The sequence below is a fragment of the Stenella coeruleoalba genome (genome assembly GCF_951394435.1).
Source record: "Stenella coeruleoalba genome assembly, chromosome: 7".
NCBI classification, from domain to species: domain Eukaryota; kingdom Metazoa; phylum Chordata; class Mammalia; order Artiodactyla; family Delphinidae; genus Stenella; species Stenella coeruleoalba.
In genome coordinates, this window is record NC_137153.1 from 100,071,867 (window position 1) to 100,097,539 (window position 25,673).

General features: G+C 39.2%; 1 protein-coding gene across 6 annotated transcripts in view; it reads right to left on the reverse strand.

Annotated features, from left to right (window-relative positions):
- Positions 1-25,673, reverse strand: part of SVEP1 (sushi, von Willebrand factor type A, EGF and pentraxin domain containing 1) — a 254,513-nt gene that overhangs the window by 37,368 nt on the left and 191,472 nt on the right. For all 6 annotated transcript variants that reach the window (XR_013829121.1, XM_079927084.1, XM_079927087.1 and 3 more), the window contains 7 exons: positions 22,076-22,748; positions 17,620-20,411; positions 15,266-15,491; positions 13,378-13,533; positions 8,401-8,464; positions 6,853-7,026; positions 3,751-3,927 (listed from right to left, as the gene is read on the reverse strand). Coding sequence is in view for 5 of the 6 variants with exons in the window: in XM_079927084.1 (XP_079783210.1) it covers positions 3,751-3,927; positions 6,853-7,026; positions 8,401-8,464; positions 13,378-13,533; positions 15,266-15,491; positions 17,620-20,411; positions 22,076-22,748 (4,262 nt within the window). In the remaining variant the exon portion in view is untranslated. The remainder of the gene's footprint in view (positions 1-3,750; positions 3,928-6,852; positions 7,027-8,400; positions 8,465-13,377; positions 13,534-15,265; positions 15,492-17,619; positions 20,412-22,075; positions 22,749-25,673) is intronic.

Genomic DNA, 25,673 nt, shown 5'->3' on the forward strand with positions numbered 1-25,673 from the left:
CTCTCTAGAAAAATTAGATGTACAATCAAAGGTTTTGTCTTCTGATTCATATGTTGAAGCTGAGCTATTTTATACTCAAGGCAGTAAGTCTTGCCTTCTTACACCTCGTCGAAGAGGTATAAGAACTTCAATGCAGCATGCTTGTCAAAGAAGAAGAGAAGAAGCATGGGGATTATTTATAGTCTACCACTTTAGAGTAAAGATCATGAATTGTAGTACTGCAGATTCCACCATGGCTGTTTTATGAGTGCCTAGAACAGTGCCTGGCGTACAATGGGCTCTCGATACATGTTTGAAAAATGAGTAAATGAATGAATACTGTCTCTAGCCCAAAGATACTCCATTTACACAGCTTGATGAGGTTTATGAAATTCAAGGTTTCACATTAGTTTCCCTCTCCAAGACGGTAAAGCAGTGACTCTCTTCTTTTGGAAAGTGTAAGATTGAAGGAGAATCCTCTCTTTTAAAAGCGCATGTACTGAACATTTAAATAAAAACGTTTATAACTAATTTTGCTTTGAGAACTTTACAAGAGAATAAACTAGATAACTAGAGTTTTTCTGTGGTGTCTCACAAGACAAGGACTCGATTGGAGTCAGGACTCTCATTAGTATCCAGTTTGTATAAGGCTAACTTTTAGATGAGTCTTCATGAACTGGCTTCTAAAAGGTCACTTTGTGGTCATAATGCTATTAAAATCTTGCCAGAGGGGATGATCAATTTGTCTGATTCTTCTAAATTTTCTTTTCCTTCTAAGGTAGTTAAAAACATTAATTCAATCAGTCAGATTTCCAATATGTATCAATGCATACGGTGTACCAGAAACTGGAAAGAAATAAATGGAGAAAATGCTGTACCTTTGCTCAGACAAATGGGTGAAGATAGACAAAGAAATACTGTCGTACAACTTAAAAAGAGCTATATTAGAGGTCCGGATGCCATACTGTAGAAAAATTGAGGTGAATGTTACTAATTATGCTTAGGATTGTCAGGGTACGAATCACAACGACAGTGGCCTTTGGACCAGGCCATAAAGCCTGAGTGGATCAGAGGACTGTTGCTTCCAGGCTGGGGGAACAGCATGTAAAAAGATACCAGTGAGCTTGAAGGTTCACAGACGTGGTTGTCAAAGCACGGATTTCAGGCCACCTATGTGGGAATCAGCTTGGGTTCTTATTAAAAATGCAAACTTCTGGGCTTTCTAGCTTTTGAGTCTGCATCTTACATACTCTCCCCAGAGGATTCTCATACACACTAAATGTTCATCACTGATTTGTAGTGATAAATAGCAGGATGAGGTGAAAAGGATGAGGAAGGTGGCTGCTTTGGTCCCTCAGGAAGGATATTTGTTCTAAGCCAAAGACTTCCTGTCTAACAGAAAATGCAAAAGAGGGATTGAGGACAACAACTGTGGAAACTGTCTCCTCTCCTAGGCAACCCCGGATCTTCTCAAGAATACTGAGGAATAATTAAGCATGCACTGAAGGGACATTTGTAATAAATGCATGTCTCTCCTGGCTCTCGCTTCCAGTCCCCTGAGTGGTAAGTCTCCGGGAGCTAAGGTCAACGTGAGGATATGTGGGCAGAATCGGGCCACTTGGCCTGCTTTAGTTCAGGCTGATGGCTTTAAAGGAGCCTAGACAGTCAAGGCTTATACATACTTAGTTCTTCCCACTTCACTAGGGGTAGATTTCATAAGGAGTTGGGACCCAAATCCCAGCTAAAAGTATGATACACACTTTTCTGGAGTAAAATCAGAATTCTAATGCTGCAGTAGGCTGCTAGCTGAAAATTCAAGGATTTGGGGCTATTTTTCAGCTCTTCCTATCAGGACATATCACAAATATATACCAATTCATTTTTCAAAACAAACCTATAAGATAGGAATTATTGGTGCTATTTACAAATGAGAACTCCAAAGTTCAGAGAAGTTAGGGCACTAGCATAAGTTTAGAATTAGAAAGTTTTGAGGACAGAACTCAAACCCAGGTTTTCTCTGATTTCAGAATCCCCATTGCCTTCATATGCACATTTTTTTTTTTTTTTTTTTTTGCGGTACACGGGCCTCTCACTGTTGTGGCCTCTCCCGTTGAGGAGCACAGGCTCCGGACGCGCAGGCTCAGCGGCCATGGCTCACGGGCATAGCTGCTCTGCGGCCTGTGGGATCTTCCCGGACCGGGGCACGAACCCATGTCTCCTGCATCGGCAGGCGGACTCTCAACCACTGCGCCACCAGGGAAGCCCCCATATGCACATTTTTAATCTCATTAATTAAAGTGCAACTGTTCCGAAGATGAAGACCACTGTAGGCATAACATAGTTTTATACTATGTAGCCCATTACCTCGCATCTGGTTAGACTCAATGAATATTTGTTAGTTGACTGCTGTAGAGGGAGTAGCCTGGACCACAAAGGAGGGCAGGATATTGGGCAGGAAAGATGCTTTATGTGTGTTAAGAAATGTCAAGAGTTCTATAGAAAGGAATGAAATAATGCCGTTTGCAGCACTAGAGATTATCACCCTAAGTGAAGTTAAGTCAGACAGAGAAAGACAAATATCATATGATATCACTTATATGTGGAATCTAAGAAATGATACAAGTGAACTTATTTATAAAACAGAAACAGACCCACAGACATATAAAACAATCTTATGGTTACTAAAGGCAAAGGAGGGGGAGGGATAACTTAGGAATTTGGGATTAACAGATACACACTACTATATATAAAGTAGCACAGGGTACTATATTCAATATCTTGTAATAACCTATACGGGAAAAGAATCTGAAAAAGAATATATATATATATAGATATTTGTAACTGAATCACTTTGCTGTCCACCCGAAACTAACACAACATTGTATATCTACTAGACTTCAATAAAAGAAAAAAATAGCAAATGCTTATGTAAATTAAAATATTTAAAAAAGCAGAATAATGTCAAGAGTTATCACAAGGCAGCAAGAGATGCTGCCAGACTGTGTGTTAGGTATCAGCATGGTGCTAGCCCAGAGGCTTTCCAGTTGTGGTTCCAGCACCAGCAGTATTGCCATCAGCAACACCTGGGAAACTGTTAAAGATGCAAATTCTCAGGCCTCACTCCAGACCTATTGAATCAGACACTCTAGGATGGGCCCAGCAATCTGCTTTTTAAAATTTTTTTAAAATATTTATTTATTTACATACATATGCATGCATGCATGCTACACCGGGTCTTAGTTGCAGCATGTGGGATCTAGTTCCCTGACCAGGGATTGAACCCAGGCCCCCTGCATTGGAAGCATGGAGTCTTAATCACTGGACCACCAGGGAAGTCTCCCAGCAATCTGTTTTTAACAAGCCCTCTAGGTGGTTCTGATATCCGCTCAAGCTGGAGAACCACGGTGAAATAAGTTTTGTATTGCAAATCATGCATAGCCCATTAAAAGAGAGTTTAGGGACTCTGACAGCGTGGAGAAAAAAAGGTATTTTAGATTTAATATCTTGCTCACTCTTAGAAGAGCACGTTTTGAAAACCTGTTCAGTAAATTCTGGTCAGGCAGGTTTTAGTCTAGTTCTGGACTGTGTTTTTATGTTTGGATTTTAAATTAAAAAAAAAAATTTTTTTAAGTAGCAAGACAGAAGTTGATGACCATGATAAGACAGAGTTCTAAATATCTACATGTAAGTTGCCTGATTGAAAATAATCTCCCAAAGATGAGAAAACACTTCCCACTAATGAAATTCACTGGATTCCATGTGTTGACTTACTTTCACATCTGGCACTTGTCTGTGTCCACGTCTCGTCAGGGTTGCAGGTGATGATGCTTTGGCCCTGGAGCAGGAATCCTTCCCTACACTTGATAGATACGTTCTGATCGACATAAAACTCCTTTTCAGAAAGCACAGCATTCTCAGGGATCACAAAAGGGACAGGGCATGGATTTGCTGTTAAAAATAAAAGAAAATGTGTACTGGTATTTTCCCTCTTTTCTGAGTTTGTTTCTTTGAAGGCAGAGCATTAGCCCTGCTGGAGCTGGGTTCTCAGTAATGATAATATAAGGCTTAAAAATATAGAACTTCACACCATCACCCTGATACCAAAACCGGACAAAGATGTCACAAAAAAAGAAAACTACAGGCCAATATCACTGATGAACATAGATGCCAACATCCGCAACAAAATACTAGCAAACAGAATCCAACAGCACATTAAAAGGATCATACACCATGATCAAGTGGGGTTTATCCCAGGAATGCAAGGATTCTTCAATATACGTAAATCAATCAATGTGATACACCACGTTAACAAATTGAAGGAGGAAAACCATGTGATCATCTCAATAGATGCAGAAAAAGCTTTTAACAAAATTCAACACCCATTTATGATAAAAACTCTCCAGAAACTAGGGATACAGGGAACCTACCTCAACATAATAAAGGTCATATATGACACACCCACAGCCAACATCGGTCTCAATGGTGAAAAACTGAAAACATTTCCTCTAATATCAGGAAAAGACAAGGTTGCCCACTCTCACCACTATTATTCAACATAGTTTTGGAAGTTTTAGCCACAGCAATCAGAGAAGAAAAAGAAATAAAAGGAATCCAAATCAGAAAAGAAGTAAAACTGTCACTGTTTGCAGATGACAAGATATTATACATAGAGAATCCTAAAGATGCTACCAGAAAACTACTAGAGCTAATTAATGAATTTGGTAGAGTAGCAGGGTACAAAATTAATGCACAGAAATCTCTTGCATTCCTATACACTAACAACGAAAAATCTGAAAGAGAAATTAAGGAAACACTCCCATTTACCAATGCAACAAAAAGAATAAAATACCTAGGAATAAACCTAGCTAAGGAGACAAAAGATCTGTATGCAGAAAACTACAAGACACTGATGAAAGAAATTAAAGATGATACAAACAGATAGAGAGATATACCATGTTCTTGGATTGGAAGAATCAACATTGTGAAAATGAAAAATGACCCAAAGCAATCTACAGATTCAATGCAATCCCTATCAAACTACCAAGGGCCATTTTCACAGAACTAGAACAAAAAATTTCACAATTTGTATGGAAACACAAAAGACCCCGAATAGCCAAAGCAATCTTGAGAAAGAAAAACGGAGCAGGCAGAATCAGGCTCCCAGACTTCAGACTATACTACAAAACTACAGTAATCAAGACAGTATGGTACTGGCACAAAAACAGAAAGACAGATCAATGGAACAGGATAGAAAGCCCAGAGATAAACCCACGCACATATGGTCACCTTATCTTTGATAAAGGAGGCAAGAGTATACAGTGGAGGAAAGACAGGCTCTTCAATAAGTGGTGCTGGGAAAACTGGACAGCTACATGTAAAAGAATGAAATTAGAACACTTTCTAACACCATACACAAAAGTAAACTCAAAATGGATTGAAGACCTAAATGTAAGGCCAGACACTATAAAACTCTTAGAGGAAAACATAGGCAGAACACTCTATGACATAAATCATAGAAAGAGTCTTTTTGATCCACCTCCTAGAGAAATGGAAATAAAAACAAAAACAAACAAATGGGACCTAATGAAACGTAAAAGCTTTTGCACAGCAAAGGAAACCATATACAAGACGAAAATTCAACCCTCAGAATGGGAGAAAATATTTGCAAATGAAGCAGCTGACAAAGGATTAATCTCTAAAATATACAAGCAGTTCATGCAGCTCAACATCAAAAATCAAACAACCCAATCCAAAAATGGGCAGAAGACCTAAACAGACATTTCTCCAAAGAAGATATACAGATTGGCAACAAACACATGAAAGAATGCTCAACATCACTAATCACTAGAGAAATGCAAATCAAAACAAAAATGAGGTATCACCTCACACCAGTCAGAATGGCCATTGTCAAAAATCTACAAACAATAAATGCTGGAGAGGGTGTGGAGAAAAGGGAACCCTCCTGCACTATTGGTGGGAATGTAAATTGATAAAGCCACTATGGAGAACAGTACGGAGGTTCCTTAAAAAACTAAAAATAGAACTATCATATGACCCAGCAATCCCACTACTGGGCATATACCCTGAGAAAACGATAATTCAAAAAGAGTCATATACCACAATGTTCACTGCAGCACTATTTACGGTAGCTAGGACATGGAAGCAACCTAAGTGTCCATCGACAGATGAATGGATAAAGAAGAAGTGGCACATATATACAATGGAATATTACTCAGCCTTAAGAAGAAACAAAATTGAGTTATTTGTATTGAGGTGGATGGACCTAGAGTTGGTCACACAGAATGAAGTAAGTCAGAAAGAGAAAAACAAATACCGTATTCTAACACAAGTACATGGAATCTAAAAATAAAAAAAAAGGTTCTGATGAACATAGGGGCAGGACAGAAATAAAGACACATGTAGAGAATGGACTTGAGGGCATGGGGGGGGAGAAGGGTAGGCTGGGACAAAGTGAGAGAGTAATATTGACATACATACACTACCAAATATAAAATAGATAGCTAGTGGGAAGCAGCTGCATAGCACAGGGAGATCAGCTCAGTCTCGACCACCTAGAGGGGTGGGACAGGGAGGGTGGGAGAGAGACACAAGAGGGAGGGGATATGGGGATATATGTATGCATATAGCTGATTCACTTTGTTATACAGCAGAAACTAACACAACATTATAAAGCAATTATATTCCAATAAAGATGTTAAAAAAATACCCCATAATATTTGGTTTGGATATGCACAGATTTCTTTCTCTGGGCCAATCTCACCTATAGGTGAATTTTCCACCATGGTTTACACATTTGGGAAACTAATTAGAAAACTGAATCTGAGTTAATCCCCTCCTAAGGTCAACACACACGTTTGCAGAGAGGAACTGGGTGGCTCCAAGTCCCATTTTCCGTGCAGGAGGCCTCGGGTGCCCCTTCAAGGCTGTAGCCTCTGTTGCAGGAATACACCACGCTGGGTCCAGCAGTACTGTTTTCAACTTCAGCTTTCCCGTTCAGAAACCCAAGTGGAGCTTCACACTTGGTCTCTAAAAAGAAAAAGAAAAGCTTCATCTTAAGTGATTTTCCCAGTCCTCTTTCCTTCTGCAAAGAACTTTATCACCTATTTAATAATTTAGAAAGAAAAAGAAAAGAAAACCACAGAGTAACACGTTCCATACAGAACATTTTCTTACTATCTTGCATTTCAGAGATAGAAACTATTCAAACCATTATCAGTGTAGTTTGAATTAAACCTACTGCAAAACGGAAACAATCCCCTCACCGACACCATAGCAGTTTCCTATTCCAGACATAGGTGTTTCCTTTTCATTCTCCTCTCCTTTCACCCTGCATGTACATTCACACACTTTTTGATAATGAACAACTGAGATAAAAAAATGCTATTACTGGGAATGCCCAATGATGCCTTTCTGTGACTTGAGATGTTACTCAATGTTTATGTATTTTGTTTATGTACACACACACACGCACACACGGTTCTTTTTTAGAACTAAAAAGTCATATTCCCCATTGAATTTCAGCCATATAATATTGCTTAAAAGACTTAAGATTCCTATTGCATACAAAATCAACTGATTAATCTATACTAGACAGTATGGTTGAAACAACAGTGAACAAAGGTTCAGGTACCCCAAGTCCTAGTGTTAGCTCTGTCACTAACTTCATTTCTGATACTGGGCAGGTCACATCGCCCTCTCCCAGCCCGTTTTCACTCATTGGTCAACTCAAGGGTCTGGACTATATTATTCAAGAGGCCCCTTCTAGTTTGAAAATTTGATGACTCCTCCAGAGTTATTAAGAGAAAAACATTTTTAAGCCTGCCGTTTTGATTGGTTTGTAACTATTGTTATTTACATACATTGTCTTTCGGCAGAGGAGTAATATGAGCCATATCCTAGGAACAGAGTCACCTGTATTCACCCACATCCTGCTAAATACACTTGACTGTTCTCATACAATGAGTTAATGAAAGTTCCACAGACAGTGTGAATATTCATTTATTGGACAGTGGTACCAACATCATTTTAAGAAGATGTTAGTATTGCCCAGGACTGTTACCAAGGCAACAGCTCTAAGCCTTCTAATTTATTATTATTTTGGGGAAAAACCCATAAAAAGTCAGGTAAACTCAATAATTAACTAGTTTCTAAACAAAATGTTTGCCATTCCAGGGTCAGCAATCTTGTGCTCTATTGCAGTTTAATCATTAATCTCTACCACAGTGTTTCACCCTTCTATTGCTTTGGTGCCCTTGAGCAAAAGCCCGTAAAAGGTTCTCATGCAGTTCACGGAGTCAATTTTTTTTTTTAATTACAAAAATGACTTATAAAGAAAATGTGGCCACATTGTTATTTTGTGTCCTTAGTATCGTTTTGGGGACCAAGTGTCATTTGACTTACTTTTGCACGTTGCCACCCCTCCACTCCACTGTCCGTTCTCCTGACAGACCCGTTCCCTGTTCCCCTGTGAATCAATGAAAACAGGTCATTGACAAGATGGTACCTCTATAATGAAAAACTAAGGGAATGCAAAGTCACCTCAGATGTGAACTTGAAACTCTTGGCACTGGAATGCTAAATAAATTCATTAAATAAATATAGCTTAAGAGGGAGGTTTAAACTTTCAAAAATGTTTTCATCAAATTACCTCAAAATTCGTATTCTGGCTGATGAGTGTAATTAAGCTGCAGGCTTGGTTTCACTTTTTGTTTAAATGATAACTAATTATAACCAATAGCAAAGACTGATGAAGAATGTGTCTGAAATGTCAGAGAGGTATATTTGCTTAGGACACTTAAAAATATTTTGACTTAAATTTATTTTTTAATACCTGAGAGGTACAGCAAAGACGGTGAATTAGTTTATTTATACCCTTGGACATGAAACATGTCAAGATATCTTATTGGTATCAGGATTGACTTTTTGACAATGTAACGTATCCATTAAAGATAAACTTACCCTATTAAGGTCCCGAGCAAGTAAAATTTTATATATTTTGAGTAAAAATCTTTCTAAAATTTATTTCCCTGCCTTCAGAAATAGAGTAAAAATAATGTAATTTACTTAAAAAAATATTTATAGTTGTTATTCAATGCACTTTTGGTATATTTTCCAATATCCCATAGCCCTTGGGGGCTATACAGGCTGTCTGCGCCCCCTAGAGTTATTATGGGCTGAGCTAGGCTAAGATTACTGGGTTTTTATTTCTGGATATAATTTTTATGCGACCTTGCTGCCTCTTTCTTTGTTGTTTATCTTTTACTGTAATCATCAGTGTTCCTAATGATAACCTTTTCCCATGTTTTAAATTCCTAATTTACTATGGAATAATAATACGATAAATAAAATTCTCTAACATTATATGTTAAAAAAAAAGATTAGGTTCCAAGTAATGTATTAAGGGGCTTGACCCTAAGTCAAGTATATGAACCTTAGCACATGGACTTTGTCTCATGGCTTTTCAATCCTCAGAGCTCTTTGGATACATATCCTCTTGAAGCTGTGTTCTAAATTAGCAAGATGTCTGAAAAGGAGCAATTGCCTCTACTTTGGTTTTTATCTGATTGACTGATGTCTTTTATCCTTAATCTTCTATTCAAAGGTATTTACTTTGAGCTATCAGTTTAATTACTGACAAATCTTTACGTATAAAAAATCCATTGACTTTGATGGAAGGATACTCTCCTGACTTTCCAAGAAAATAATTGAACCAATAAAATTAAATTTTTAAAAAATATATATTCATTATTTTCTTCTTATTGAAAAAATAGTATGTTTTGACTACAGAAAGGTTGGAAAACATGAAAGAAAAGTACAAAGGATTCTAGGATTCTTCATTCAGAGATAAACCCTGTTAACATTTGCTGTACTTTTGTTGTGTTTATATACTTATGTATGCACAGGAAAATATACTATTCTAGTTTGTGAATTATTCTTTATTACTTTTTTTTTTTTGCAGTATGCGGGCCTCTCACTGCTGTGGCCTCTCCCGTTGCGGAGCAAAGGCTCCGGACGCAACAGGCTCAGCGGCCATGGCTCACGCACCCAGCTGCTCCGCGGCATGTGGGATCTTCCCGGACCGGGGCACGAACCCGTGTCCCCTGCATCGGCAGGTGGACTCTCAACCACTGCGCCACTAGGGAAGCCCTCTTTATTACTTTTGAGGAAGTATATGACAAGCCATCAAAGCCAGCTCCCTATTTGGGTACTTCCAGAGTGGACTACACCCAAGTAGCTAATTTTAGTCAATAGGTTAGCATTTTTCCCACTAAGATATTTTCCTTTTTCTTCCAATAATTCACATAATATTCTGTTTCAATTATGTCAATTTTTGTTCCAATAAAAACTCAACTCTATTTTCTGTAATTATTGCTGTAAAAAAAAAACCAAACACCATCTGTTGGTTCCCTCCTTAGTAAGTTGCAAATTTTATCATGCTTTTCCTTCTTTCTTTTTCTCTCTCTATCCCTTTACTTATCTTGCTTTTGTTTTGTTTTTTATCCAGAGTTTTAGATCCAGATTAGCATCAAGTTACTATTTTTGACATAATGTATCTTTAATCAACAATTAAGTTAGATAGTTATAGTAAGTTTTAGAATCATAGATACCACTTTATTGCTCACAAACAGCGATTTTAGAACATGACTATCTCATTTTTGAGTTACTTTGATTTATTCCTCAATTGCCTGTAGTGATTTTTTTTTTTTAAGTTTTTTTTTTTTTTTTTTTTTTTTTTTGCGGTACACGGGCCCCTCACTGTTGTGGCCTCTCCCATTGCGGAGCACAGGCTCCAGACATGCAGGCTCAGCGGCCATGGCTCATGGGCCCAGCCACTCCGCGGCATGTGGGATCTTCCCGGACCAGGGCACGAACCTGTGTCCGCTGCATTGGCAGGCGGACTCTCAACCACTGCGCCACCAGGGAAGCCCGCCTGTAGTGATTTTTGCTTCGAGAAGACTGCATGTGTAGTAAAATTTTTGAGATTTAGATGACTCAAAGAAGTTGTTTACCTTACATAAAAATGATAATTTACTTACCTATTAGAAAATTTTAACATGATTTACATTAGCTGTATTAATTGCTTTGTCTGATTTTGGTAATAATATGCATACTAGGAGTAATGATAATAACTACCCTCTACTGAACTCAGACAATGCATAAAGGGTGGTGCTTGCCACCTTCTTTTATCTCCAGTCCTTGCAGTAACTTTGCAAAGGTGGTTATGGCATTTCTACTACAGATGGGATGAAACAGAGGCTCAGAGAGGTTCAGTCAGTTCCCCAACATCTTTCATCCAGCAAGAGCAGAGAGCCTGTAACAGAGGTCTGCTGAGACCAAGTCCCTATTCTTAACCACTTTTCCAGCCATTGACCTTTGGTATCTGGGGCACTTGTTAAAAATGCAAAAATTCAAATTCAACAGTTCTGTTTTTGGTAAGACTTTTCCCTAATGGTGTGATTTTCCATCCAGAGGCATTATAATGTCTGGGTGCCTCTATTTTTTTTTCTGACATCAGTAGCCATGATGATGATAACCTAAATCCATTAATTCATAAAAGTTACAAATTCTGAGATTTGAATTCTATCATTATTGACTGATTTCATCTACTATTTGGTTACTTAGTCATCCAGTTAGCTTTGAAAAGATACTTTTCCTCCTTTTGTTGTGTTTTCAAACTAATGAATTTGCTCATGGGCATCCCCTAAAAGTTACCAACTAATTTTCTTCTAGTATCATTGTGAGTCTACAGCCATTCATGACGTATTTGATGCGTTTCAGTCCATTAAAGTTATTACCCCTTATTGATGCTAAAACGCTCTCATCTTGGCCTGTGGAAGCCTCATCCAATTGGCTCCTGAGTTTTTTTTTTAACATGTCACCTTTGATAGGTTCCTTCCTAACTCATATGATAAGTTTTTCTAGGCTAATCTTTTACATTTCATGTTCCAGACCTGGACGGTTATTTCTGTAAGTAACTGGACATTAATATTTAGAAAAACTTTCTCAGGTGATGCAAACATGTAGCTTGGAATAAGAACAACTGTTATAGCATCTCTCTCAATTTTGTGGTTAACACTGGGATATTTCCAAAATTTTTAAGGTAAATTATCTACTTCCTCAAATTTAATGACCCATCAGTTTGCTATATATTTGTTTAGATTTTATACCACTTTCCTTCTTAACAAATTGCAAGATTAGTACTCTCACATGAAGAGCAACTGAGTTTCAAAAACAGAAAAACTCTTCAACTGCAATAACCATTACATTACCATCCTTCTTTCCCCCCACCTTTTTTTTTTTTTTTTGCGGTACGCGGGCCCCTCACTGTTGTGGCCTCTCCCGTTGTGGAGCACAGGCTCCGGACATGCAGGCTCAGCGGCCATGGCTCACGGGCCCAGCCGCTCCGTGGCATGTGGGATCTTCCCGGACCGGGGCACGAACCCGTGTCCCCTGCATCGGCAGGCGGACTCTCAACCACTGTGCTACCAGGGAAGCTCCCCACCCCCACCTTTTTTAAAAAAAAAATCCTTGGATGAGGAAATAAAACAAGATCCACCTAAGCCTAGTTCCCGCTTTCATGGACCCATCTTATGGAAATTCTCTGGTTCTATGGTCAGTAGGAGAAAAATGGAACATGCTATACACATTTAACAAATCACTGGCAATGCATATTTCTGCAAAACCTACATTTAATACCATTGTAACAGCAAAACAGGAAAGAAGTTTCCCGAAAAACCAAAGGACAACATTATGTAATATAAAACAGGCCTCTTAAAGTTCAAGTTTGATGATGCGATCATGCTTTTAGCAAAACTGACTGCAGCATTCACACCAAAGTAAATAGGTGCTGCTGATGGGATTTTAATATTACAAACCAGGCAAGCGTGGTCTTGAGACCTATCATGGTATTTGGTTAGAACTGCTCTGGGGACTTTTTCAGGCCACACCTGCCTTGTGGGAACCTGGAATCTCAATCAAAAACCTTCCAAGGTATTTGGGCCCATTGCTTGAGGAAACCCTAGCTTTGTATAACTAAATTCTTATGGTGGCCTCCCCACAGTGACGGATGGACTGTGTAGAATACAATTAATAGGAGGCGAAAACACAGGTTTAAATGACCGACTGAAGTCTCGTGGCTGGTTTACAAAGTTCCTCTTTTTTTCATGGCTTTGATTCTTTAATTTGAGACTTACTTTGCTTTGTAAAATTCTAAGTCACTTTAAATATTTCTCAGAGAGTGCTAAAATATAAGGCAACAAAGTATAGAAAAGCCTTTTAGGACCCAAATCAGTGAAACAAAATGGCATTAACACTAAAAATATTCCTAAGTATATCAGAAAAACAAATTAATGCTAGTTAAATGATTTGTTCGCTTACCTCTAATTCATAACCAGTTTCACAGTGATAAATAATCATGCTTTCAAAGCTGTATTCACTGCCAAACACAAACCCATGTTCTGGACTTTCAGGTTTCCCACAAGAAACTGGACTGCAGGATTCATCAGAAAACGGTGGCTCCCAGGTCCCATCAACCTAAATAACAAGTTATAAGTTACATTTAGAAATTAGTACACATGAATGAAGAAGTCTGCAAATATTGGTTGTAAGACAGAATAATCCGCAAATGATAGTCAGAGGACCTAGAACTTGGTCCCACTTCTGCCACTTATTTTCTTTGGCCTTAAAAAACGCACATTAATTATCAGATGGCTTTAACAGTCATCACTAAACAATTTTAGACATTTCTGAAACTCACAAAACAAGCATTTTCTTCCTCATAGAATCCTTTAAAAAATCAAGAACACCAAGAAGTATGTTTTCATTATGGTGCATGAGGACTGGATGGTAGATACAAATATTCCATGACTTATAGTAATACACCCTTATATTTTACATAATTCTGCGTTTTCATCTAAAGTTGATGAGAAACGGCAACTTTCAGGCATACGATCCAAAGTTTAAAAAGATGGCTTCTTTTCTCCCTTTTCTCCCTTCCCAACATGAATACTTGAAAACATTCTATCATATATTGTGAGCAAGTCACATAGTTAAAGAAAAAAAAAAGACACACATACATTTACTTTATTTCCTCACCACCACCGTTAGAATTAACATTTTCCAGCCTTCTTTTCAGGTATAGTGAGGCGTACACAGATGTGTCCCTTGAAGACTGTTATTCTCTTGCTAATGTTGTTTTCTTTGAGGAAACAGCATATGAGTTGAATAGCTGTCTAAAACAAGACTTGAGGCTAAGCCCTTTATGCTACAGATGAGCCAGAAATAATTATATATATATATATATATATATATACACATATATATATATGCCTGCCTCATAATTAACCATTCCCCTAATGTCAGAAATATACATTGTATCTAATTTTTCAATACTGTAAATAATGCTTCAATAAATATATTTTTTGCACAAATGATTCTGGTATTACTATTAACTTTTAAAAGCTACATAGTATTGTTTTCTTTTGATATATCTGGAGTTTATTTTGGTATATACTAATTTTTTCCCTAGTGGTTCCTTCATTATATCAGAATGATTTGTTTATTAATGATTCCTTTCTTCACTGACTTGTGACGATTCCTTTATCAGGATCTACTTTTGACTTATTTCTTCCATTCCATTCATTTCCCTTTCTACCGAATTTTACACTAATACCACACTGATAGGAGCTTGGCAATTCCAAGTAGCTTTATTAAAGTGACACAAGTAGTAAGCAGAGGCAGAATTTGACTCCAATTTCTGTTTCTGCTACCTTTGCTCTTCTCCTAAAACTGGAAACGTATTTGGTAACAATTAGGCCTCATTTCTACACATAGAGAGTCTATGTGTAGACCATACACATAGTTCATCTGTCATGAATCTCTTGTTATAGATGTTTAACGTTTTATTTACCTTTGGGACTTTTCACCTGCCCTTGGCACTTTCCTACTTTTAAAACTGGGATCATTGGAAAGAAAGATATATTTTATTATATTTCTACCAAATAACTTCTCAAATTCTTTGACATGGTTGGAAACGAGACATTTTCTCTTTTCTGAACAGCAAGATACTGCCTGTGTGGATATATGTATATGTATATCTATATCCACACACTTACATATACATATATCTATATACACACACACATATAGTATAATATACACTTACATATATATCCACACACACATACACACACACACACACACACACATAGTATAATATATAAATGAGTTATACCCTACATGTTCTAATTAAGACAGATAATCTTACCTGACATGTTGATATATTAACCCCCTCATAGGTATACCCTTTTGCACATGACACAGAAACTTGCTTATTCACACTGAAATCATCCCCATGAACAAGTATGTGTGTTATGCTTGCTGGCAAAGGACATTTCTTAGGACTGCAAGAGATTCTCTCAGGGAACCAACGACCATCTTTCTGACAGGTGAATGTGTCTATCTCTGTATCCATCATATAACCTTCTAGACACCTGCAATGCAAAAGTAAAAATGAGTGCCTTAAAGGGAGTGCAATATAGTTGGTGACTTATTCTTGGATTCAAGAAGCTGTTATAAAGCTTAGTAGACATTTTATGTGATGTATTAAAAATGACTCAAATGTCAGGGGGATGGAACTGCCTTGCAAAAACACCAAGAAAACAATGACAACCAGTTGAATCCTTAGTTATCCACATTAAGGATTAGCCAAATCTAAAGTTGCTTTAAATGTTGTTGACATGATTTACCTTTGTTCTGGATAATATCATTATTAAATTTATTTTTATTATGAAAATATCTAACAGTTCAAGAAACTCTAGACGAAGTCCAAAATAGACTCAGATACTAGTAAGAATATAACACAATTAACATTTCTGGGGAATCTACTTTGTGCCAAATGAAGTCCTCTACATAGGGTGTGTCTTTTAACCCTGTTTAGTAGGTAGGTATCATGTAACAGTAGTATTGGTGTTCAAACTCAAGTCAAGCTGGCTCTAAAACCCTCTATGATTTTTAAAATTTGCATTTTTTCATTCAGCAAATGTTTACAGAGCATTTGTTAAATTCTAGTCACTGTTCTAATTGCTCTACAAATATGAACCCATTCTCATGTCAACCCTATGAATAGGTGTGATTATTTTCTTTATGCCCATTTTTCAGATGATGAAACTGACACCAGAGAGATTAAATAACTTTCCCAGGAAGCGACAGAGCTGAGATTCCTACCTATGGAATCTGGCTCTAGAGAGCGTTTACCACTATACTTTACCACTAGCCTTTACCACTATACTATGCTGCTTTTTTAATTAACTAACATTTATTGGGTGGATATATTTTTTAAATTTCGCAAATTACCAGGCTAGGTAGCAGTCACAGGTTTTGCAAACTTGGAATGATCTGTTTACTAATAAGTGAAGATCTGAAGACAATCAACACACAAGGAAAAACAAACAGGAGAGTCTTGGGAAGCAGGTCTTATTGTGATTTCTCAAGCTATCTGAGACACCAACGTCCAAACAGAAAATTGAAAATGCATGTCAAAAGCGAGGAATACTTTTTGTTTTTCTTCGTGGTGCATAATCCACTATTCTTTAGGTCTCATTACAGTGACAATCCTCCCTTGGGTCTATTTCTTACTGTAATTAAGAGAAAATGAAGGTAGAGCTAAAATGTCTACAACGGACAAGCTTAAGAAGAGTTATTAAATTATTAATAAAATCTAAGAAGCCAATATGTGAAGGCTAATCCACAATTCCTTCAGAGAGATCAATAAAATCTAAATTGATTGAGGGTTGAGATATATTTACACATTACAGGCATTTATTCCAATAAAAGTCTAATTTATAAATTCATTCCATATTTTCTCATCTTTTTTTAATACTACATTTTAAATAGAGAACTTTTCAGCAAAAATCACTATCTGTGCATTAAATGCTTAGTTTGCTCAGACAGCATAGGTTGGATGTCCCCTCAAGACTATCTCCCTATTAATGTTGACCAATTAAAGTATGTGAGTTTGGGGGCTTCCCTGGTGGCGCAGTGGTTGAGGGTCCACCTGCCGATGCAGGGGACACGGGTTCGTGCCCCGGTCCGGGAGGATCCCACATGCCGCGGAGGGGCTGGGCCTGTGGGCCATGGCTGCTGAGCCTGCGCGTCCGGAGCCACAACAGTGAAAGGCCCATGTACCGCAAAAAAAAAAAAAAAAGTATGTGACTTTTGACCTGAATTCTTCAGCTTTTGCCTTATTTCTCCAACATCTGCATATATGAATATAATCACTAGGTTATAACAAAGAAATTTATCAGCATAATGTTTAAAAAAGAGCCTGTGATTTAAGAGATATTAAAGCTAGCTAGAGGATCTTGCTGTTCCATGAAGTGCAACAGAATATGATAATTATATTAGGAACTACAGTCTGAAAGTGTAGAAATTTATTCTTACAAGTCAATGGATTTCTGCATAATTGTGGACAGAATAAAGCCAAGTGTTAAAAGCTTCAGCTTTTGGACAGCAGCCCAGAGAGGGTGTTTTCTTCCCAGTTAGCTACATTTTTGACCTATCACTTTTCATTTTACAACCCTCCTGCCTGTGCCCCTTGGAGACTCTAGAGCCAGGTCTTACCTGAGTTTCACTTTACTTCCATAGGTGTGTACCTCTCCAGTTGCCACTGCACTGGAGACAGGTGGTGGGGGTCCACAGGACAGGGGCTCGCAGACAGGATAAGGCTGGCTCCACGTCCCTTTCTCTGTACAAATCAGATCTGAACTGCCTCGGATGACATACCCAGATCTGCAGTTGTAAGTTATCACATTTTCCTCCAAAGAGCCACTCTCACTGGTGAATGCATTTGGTATCGTTGGGGGAGAACCGCAAGAAGTATGTTCACAGCGTGGGAAGCCAGAGCTCCATTGGCCATTGGCTTCGCAGGTGATTTCAGGAAGTCCCAGGAGCTGGAAGCCTTTGAAGCACTGAATCCGAGCTGCCTGCCCGCAACCAAAATCTGTCCTGTTGACTGCTCCATTCTGAATGACTGGTGGGGAACACGTGCAAGGCAGGCAGGAAGGTGGGCTGCCACTCCAGGAACTATTGGAGAGACACTTTCTTGAAGGACTTCCGTGGAGCTTATAACCGGGAAAGCACTGATACTGTATATGCCCTCCATGATAAAAGGAGAAGCCATTAGGGAAGCCATGGGCAAGATCTTCAGGAGGGCCACAGCTGACTGGTTTACAGAGAGGAACCTGGGCATCCCAGTTACCATCTGATTGACAGATGAGTTTGGGGGCACCGTGCAACACGTAGCCGTCTTGACAATGGAACACCACTTTCTTCCCGAAGCCATAGTCCAGGCCATCCATCACCCCGTTTGCCACCTGTAGTGGGGGAGAACACCTGACAGGCACACAGATGGGAGTCGTCCCACTCCAACTTCCATCAGCAAGACAAACACGACTGCTGGCCCCCTCCAGCAAGAACCCTTCATCGCAAGTGTACTCAACCTCTTTTTGGAATGTATACTCCTCTCCCTTTACCTGGCCATTTGCTGAGACTGGAGGTGAACCACAGTCCACAGGAATACAAATTGGCTCATTCCTATCCCAATTTTTATTTTCTTGACACGTTCTCCTGTCAGTGCCATTCAACACGTACCCAGGATTACACTCATAGTACAATATGCTCAGGTACGTGTAGTTGCTTCCTTTGATGGAGCCATTCATAATTAGATTCGGTTTGGGGCATGAGATGGCCTCACAGAGTGGGGAAGTACCACTCCATTCTCTATTCTGTAGACAAAGTCTTACGTCGGAGCCCACCAGAGTGTGCCCAGGTTTGCAGCTATACTGTATGGCACTGCCCATGGTAGTCTCTGTAAAATGCAAAAAGCCGTTTTCGGGAGCAACAGGCAGGTCACATTCCACTGAAATGCACGATGGCGCACTGCCATTCCAAGTTCCATCCTCCTGGCAGATCAGCACAGGGTTCCCCAAGAGTTCATATCCTGGATTACAGGTGTACGAAACCAGGGTGTTGTATCGGAATTTTGCTGAATGTGTAGCAGGAGATCCCTTTGTGTTTCCCCAGGTTTTAGCCACTGTTCCCAGATGATGAGGTGGGTGAGGAGTCAGATATGGAACTTCCATCATGTCTTCTTCTTGGTTAAAATATTCCTGACCGTCTCTGACCTTAGTACAGTCTCCAAAATCAATGTGAGGGGGGAGACCGCAGTCTATGAGTACACATGTTGGGATGGAGCTTGACCATCCCGACTCTTCACAGGTCTGCATGGCGTGACCAGCTACCTGGAACCCAGGGAAGCAGCTGTAGATGATCATGGCACCATAGCTGTAATCTGCACCTTCTACGAAACCGTTCTCAATGGGATGTGGGGGATCACAGTGGATGGCACTGCAAGATGGGACATCCACATCCCAATCACCTGTCTCTAAACAAGTCAAGGCTTTGGGACCTTTGAGCCTGAAGCCCCGGTCACAAGAGTAGGTGATGGTCTGTCCATAGTGTAGGTTTGTGTAAGAGAATTTGCCATTCGAAATCTCCTTGGGCTTGGGGCACTCAATGGGCTTACAGGTTGGTTTTCTTCCAAGCCAGTGACCATTTTCCCCACAAAGAGTGGTAGAATTGCCCACCAACTCAAAGCCTGGCTTGCAGGTATAGAGAGCTGTGCTCAGATAGGCAAGACCTTGCACGTCAATGATGCCATGGAGGATTTCCTCAGGTTGGGGGCACTCTACTGGCGCACATTCTGGCAGTGGAGAGCTCCAGGTGCCATCAGCCTGGCAGAAGGTGGTAGCATCTCCTCTTAAGAAAAACCCATCCACACAAGAATACTTGACAGCACTTCCGAAATGAAGAGCAGAAGAAGGAGCAGGGACACCGAAGGGAATCAGCGGAGGAGGGAGGCAAAGAACCATCTTACAAACAGGAAAAGAATCATTCCACTGCTGGGATGGCAAGCATTTCAGGACAGAGGGGCCCTGGAGGGCGTTCCCTTCTTTACAGGAAAATGTCACCACTCCCACCTCGGTGGGCAACTCCTTCAAAACCAGTTGGTTCTCCAAGAGGGGTGGCTCTGGGCACTTGGCGGGCACACACTTTTGGTTTGGCTTCTTATTCCATTTGCCGGATTTCAGGCACGTCCAAGAATGATCACCAATAAGCTCGTAACCCTCATTGCAGAAAAACTGAACCTTGGACCCTACTTCAAAATTTTCTCCTTTCCTGTAGCCATTCTGGATCGGGGGAGGTTTTCCACAGTTGAGAGGGATGCACGACAGAGGGGATTCACTGTGCCAGTGGCGATTGGCTTGGCAGACAAAGACAGGACTTCCGACTGACTTATAGCCTGGGTTACACCGGTATCTCACTTCACTCTCAAAGGTCCTGCCAGCTGTATGCTGCATAACAGGGAGAAAACAATGAAGTACAATTTGTATAACACGGAATATAACTGACAAAATACAGCAAATCACAGTAAAGAAGAACTAAACTAAAATGCCTATGTTAAAATGTATCAATTAAGACATAAGCAAATGAGGACTTGTATTTTTCCAATAGGTCCACTCTATTTTTTTTATTTAAATAAACAAAGAGGATGGCAGAAGGTCAAATTAGGTAATCCCTACAGCAGAAATGTTGGCCACGGCGGTCAGCCCATAATAACTAAAGATCAATAGTCTCTAAAACGATTGATGAGTTGATGGAGCAATACCAAAAATTATAAATTACTTGGTAAATTAAAAAAATCTCACCGACCAAAGCAGTGCTAGAGTGTGTTGTTTTACTCACAGAAAAGGAAACACACACAAACGTACATTTGTTTACGCTGTTAGAGAATAAGAAAAACAAATGTTTTTATGGATATGGACCTACTGTCAGAGTTTTGTGTTCATCCTTAATATAATTTTAAAAAATTGCTGCCATGACACAAGGGTGGAAAACAAAAAGTAACATTTTACCTTTTAAACAAAAAATTCAATATTCATACTCTCAACATTCAACTATATAAGTGAATAACATAATAAGAGGTCATTTTTAGGCAGTCCAAAGATGAATTACTTATGAAAACTTTAAAAAAGATTGCAATGGTTCTTCTGTTAACGGTACGTCTAGCTTCTGTGGTGCAGTGAACTTCTTGGTATTTGGACATGATTATTTGCTTTGTTTATTTATCTATTCCTTGGGCACCCCACATGCATATAAACACCATGGCATCACAGACCTAATCCGTGTTATTAAATACTAGATCTCCAGTACTTACCTGGCACCTAGTAGGAGCTCCAGAAATATCTGTTAAATGAATAAATGAAGAAAGCCCCCTTACATATCCTAGACACCTTCTTCCAATGGAAAGCTAATACACCTGAGCAAAAGTCTTAAATAAAAGGCATTCACTGTTGTTTTAGAATATAAAGGAGAAAAGGTACTATGTAGGCGTGGGTTTTAAAAAAGTGTTTAATTAGAATACTGTCTCTTTAAAGTGACCCTGGATTTGGGGGAATAGATTGTTATTCCTGTTTTCTTGATAGATTTAATGAGAAGACACATAGTAACGAGAAAGGAGGATATGCGTGGATCTGACAAAACCCTTTGTCCTGATGAAATTACCTTTAGGTTCCCTAAAAGAAAACTGCAAAAACCACCTTACGGTGAATGGATGGTTTACCCCCATCTTTTGTCTAAAAATAAGAAATGGTAACAGACTTCTCTAGGTTCCATTTAGACCTTGATTTCTATAAAAATAAACAATACATCCATCTTGGAGTAACTTTTTATAAATCAAAATAGTATCTCTTAAAACTATTTTATTCTAACGTCATAGCTGGGCTAAAATATTGCTATAAAGTGTTTCAAGTGCCTATATGCTAGTAGAAGGTAGAAAGCTATAGATTAAAAGGATTCATGACCTCTATCAAATTCTCTCCAATATTTACCACCAATAGATTTAGCAGCTTCTGTTATTCACCTATTAGTCTATTCATGTCCCTGCTTCTGAATAAGCTCCAATGGGCTGGCCCTGTAAACGATGAAAGCCATGGACACTTGTGAATCAGTCTCTTACCTCCAGAAAGCCATTCTCAACCTTTGGTGGTTCATTGCAAGATACAGGGTGGCATGTGGGTATGGGGCTACTCCACTGTCCCGTGGCTTCGCAGGCGCTCTTCTTCTCCCCTTTGATGTAGAAGCCCCTGTTGCAGCTATAAGCCACCACGGCTCCAAAACTGTAGTTTGATCCAATCGCATAGCCGTTCATGATGCGGGGTGGCTCTCCGCAGCGCACGGGGATGCACTGGATGGACATGGGGGAAGGGTTCCACTGCCCACCTCTCAGACATTCAATCTTTGCTGAGGTGTTCAGTACGAAACCCTCCGTGCATTTGAAGCTCACAACTGAGCCTGCGGCAAATTTTGCTTTGCTCACAGATTCCAAGATGCTGTAGGAAACAGCTGGGGGTTTTTCACAAAAATGAGCTATACAACGGGGCACGGCCTGACCTTCTGGGGGAACCCACTTGCCCTGGGCATTGCAGAGGAGCTGGGAGTTGTCTGCCAGGCTGTAACCATCTGAACAATAGTAGAATGCAATGTCTCCAAATAACCGATGGGCAGTCTCTGGAGAGGCATGTTCCACACTGGGGGGCTCATCACAGGAGACAGCCAGACACTGCTGGTCACTTCTGCTCCACTTGCCATTGGCCAGGCACTCAATGGTGTCAGGACCGGCAAGGGTGTAGCTATGAGATTAGGGAGAAAGGAACAGTAACTAAGCACATTATTTGAGAAAAGTGTTTGCATCTTCTTATTCTGCTTTTATTTTTTAAATCTTTCCACCAATAACTTTACTCTTATCCTTTATCCTTTAAAACAATATTTACTATTTGGATTTGAGCTTATTGATCAAATGACCTTCATTTAAGATATACATCTTGTTATTAATATTAGGGCTTGTTCAGAAAGGGAAATGGATTTTGCTATTTATACTACCAAATGTAAAATAGACAGCTAGTGGGAAGCAGCCGCATAGCACAGGGAGATGAGCTCGGTGCTTTGTGACCACCTAGAGGGGTGGGATAGGGAGGGTGGGAGGGAGACGCAAGAGGGAGGGGATATGGGGATATATGTATATGTATAGCTGATTCACTTTGTTATAAAGCAGAAACTAACACACCATTGTAAAGCAATTATACTCCAATAAAGATGTTAAAAAAAAACTCTAAAAATTGTTACACATTTCTTTAAAAATAAAAATGAGGACTAAGCTACGGTCCTGTCTGACTCAATTCAAAGTTGGAACTTCATCTAGCTATAGATGATTTCCGTTGCTTAATTTGATCACTAGTCTTTGAAACAAAAGCTCTGATGAACCACAGGTAGCCTGCATATAACTCCTAGGTATCCACTTGCTTATAATCAATGAACTTTAAAGGAGGGATTATAATTTCAGTCTCCATTGTTTCCTAAACCCTTAACCATGTGGTTAGCATTAAAAGCTGTGTCTGCATATGGCTCTGCTATTCAACCAGCACGAATAAATTTTGCTTTGTTTATGCACAGGTATTTCCCCATATATGATGATAGATTGATGACTTACAAAAATCTTAATTATGCTCAAGTGCGCTCTCAATGAAGCAGAACAAAACATTAGGATATGCAGTATTAGAATAATTACATTTGAATCATTCTGATTTTCATTCTCACTTTTGTACTGAAGAGAAAGAGGACAGGGAGTCTAACATCCGATCAGTCCGTCGTCTTAATAATGAAGCGTAAGGGGACTAAAATAATTTGGCACCAACTGAACCCTGTTTAGAAATATTAATTTCTTCATTTTGCAGATGAGTGAATGGTTGTTCAGACAGGCTAGGAAATCTGCTGAGAGTCACATGGGTGCAAGCAGCAGAGGTAGGATCGGAATTTGGTTTACTGGATTCCAACCCTTCTATCTTTCCCATGATGTTGCTCTATCTCTCTTCCTTTTTTTTTTTTTTTTTTTTTAGGAGATGACTCTCCCTTTGTATGTATGTATGTATGTATTTATTTATTTTTAACATCTTTATTGGAGTATAATTGCTTTACAATGGTGTGTTAGTTTCTGCTATACGACAAAGTGAATCAGCTATATGTATACATATATCCCCATATCCACTCCCTCTTGCGTCTCCCTCCCACCCTCCCTATCCCACCCATCTAGGTGGTCACAAAGCACCGAGCTGATCTCCCTGTGCCACGCAACTGCTTCCCACTATCTATCTTACATTTAATAGTGTATACATGTCAATGCTACTCTCACTTCGTCCCAGCTTACTCTTCCCCCTCCCTGTGTCCTCAAGTCCATTCTCTACGTCTGCATCCTTGTTCCTGTCCTGCCCCTAGGTTCATCAGAACCATTTTTTTTTAGATTCCATATATATGTGTTAGCATACGGTATTTGTTTTTCTTTTTCTGACTTACTTCACTCTGTATGACAGACTCTAGGTCCATCCACCTCATTACAAATAACTCAATTTTGTTTCTTTTTGTGGCTAAGTAATATTCCATTGTATATATGTGCCACATCTTCTTTATCCATTCATCTGTTGATGGACACTTAAGCTGCTTCCACGTTCTGGCTATTGTAAATAGTGCTGCAATGTCCTCTCTCTTTTTAAAAGGAGGTCGGTTAGATCGCAATTGGTGGGTGTTCTGTGGAAACTGTATGGAAGTGTCATTAGTACAACTTATCTGACCTGCCCTTCAGCAAAGATTCTTAAGTCATTAGCTAGCAAAAATTTCTACTGAGGTCCCTTTTCGTTTTATAAGGAATCGGCTCTTATAGAGAGATGAGAATTCCTTCACCCACTCTGGCAAGATTTAGGAAATCTATAGGAAACAGAAAGATCAAGGAAAAAATGATAGAGCACCATCAGAGATATGTGTTCCTACCCTATCTACAGTCATATATCGTGCTATGGATAGAAGTGGTCTCAAAGCAAATACTCATAGCCTTCCCCAATAGCTGAGCACAGTCTCCAGTTAGGGTCTGCTGCAGTTCATTGTTGTGGAAAAGCTCAGTTCTTTGTATAAGAATATATAATAAATTTTTGGATGGCTTCTGTCTTAAAAGATCCAGGAAGATATACAAAGACAGTATGTTACAAGCATAATTTTACTATTAAAAATAATAATGTATTATTAAAAATACATTGCCCTAGGTCTGAGTGCCTAGACTCTGCTATTCCTGTGTAGAATGTGCTCCATTTACAGAGGCTCTCTTTTTTGGGTCCCCTTCAATTTATTTTATCAATGTTTTGTAGTTTCAGTGTACAGATTTTTCACATCCTTGGTTTAATCCTTTTTTTATACAGCAGGTTTTTATGAGTTATCTATTTTATACATATTAGTGTATATATGTCAATCCCAATCCCCAATTCATCCCCCCCCCCCCCGCCAACTTTCCTCCCTTGGTGTCCATACGTTTGTTCTCTACATCTGTGTCTCTATTTCTGCCCTGCAAACCAGTTCACCTGTACCATTTTTCTAGGTTGCACATATATGCGTTAATATACGATATTTGTTTTTCCCTTTCTGACTTACTTCACTCTGTATGACAGATTCTAGGTCCATCCACCTCACTGCAAATAACTCAGTTTCGTTCCTTTTTATGGCCGAGTAATATTCCA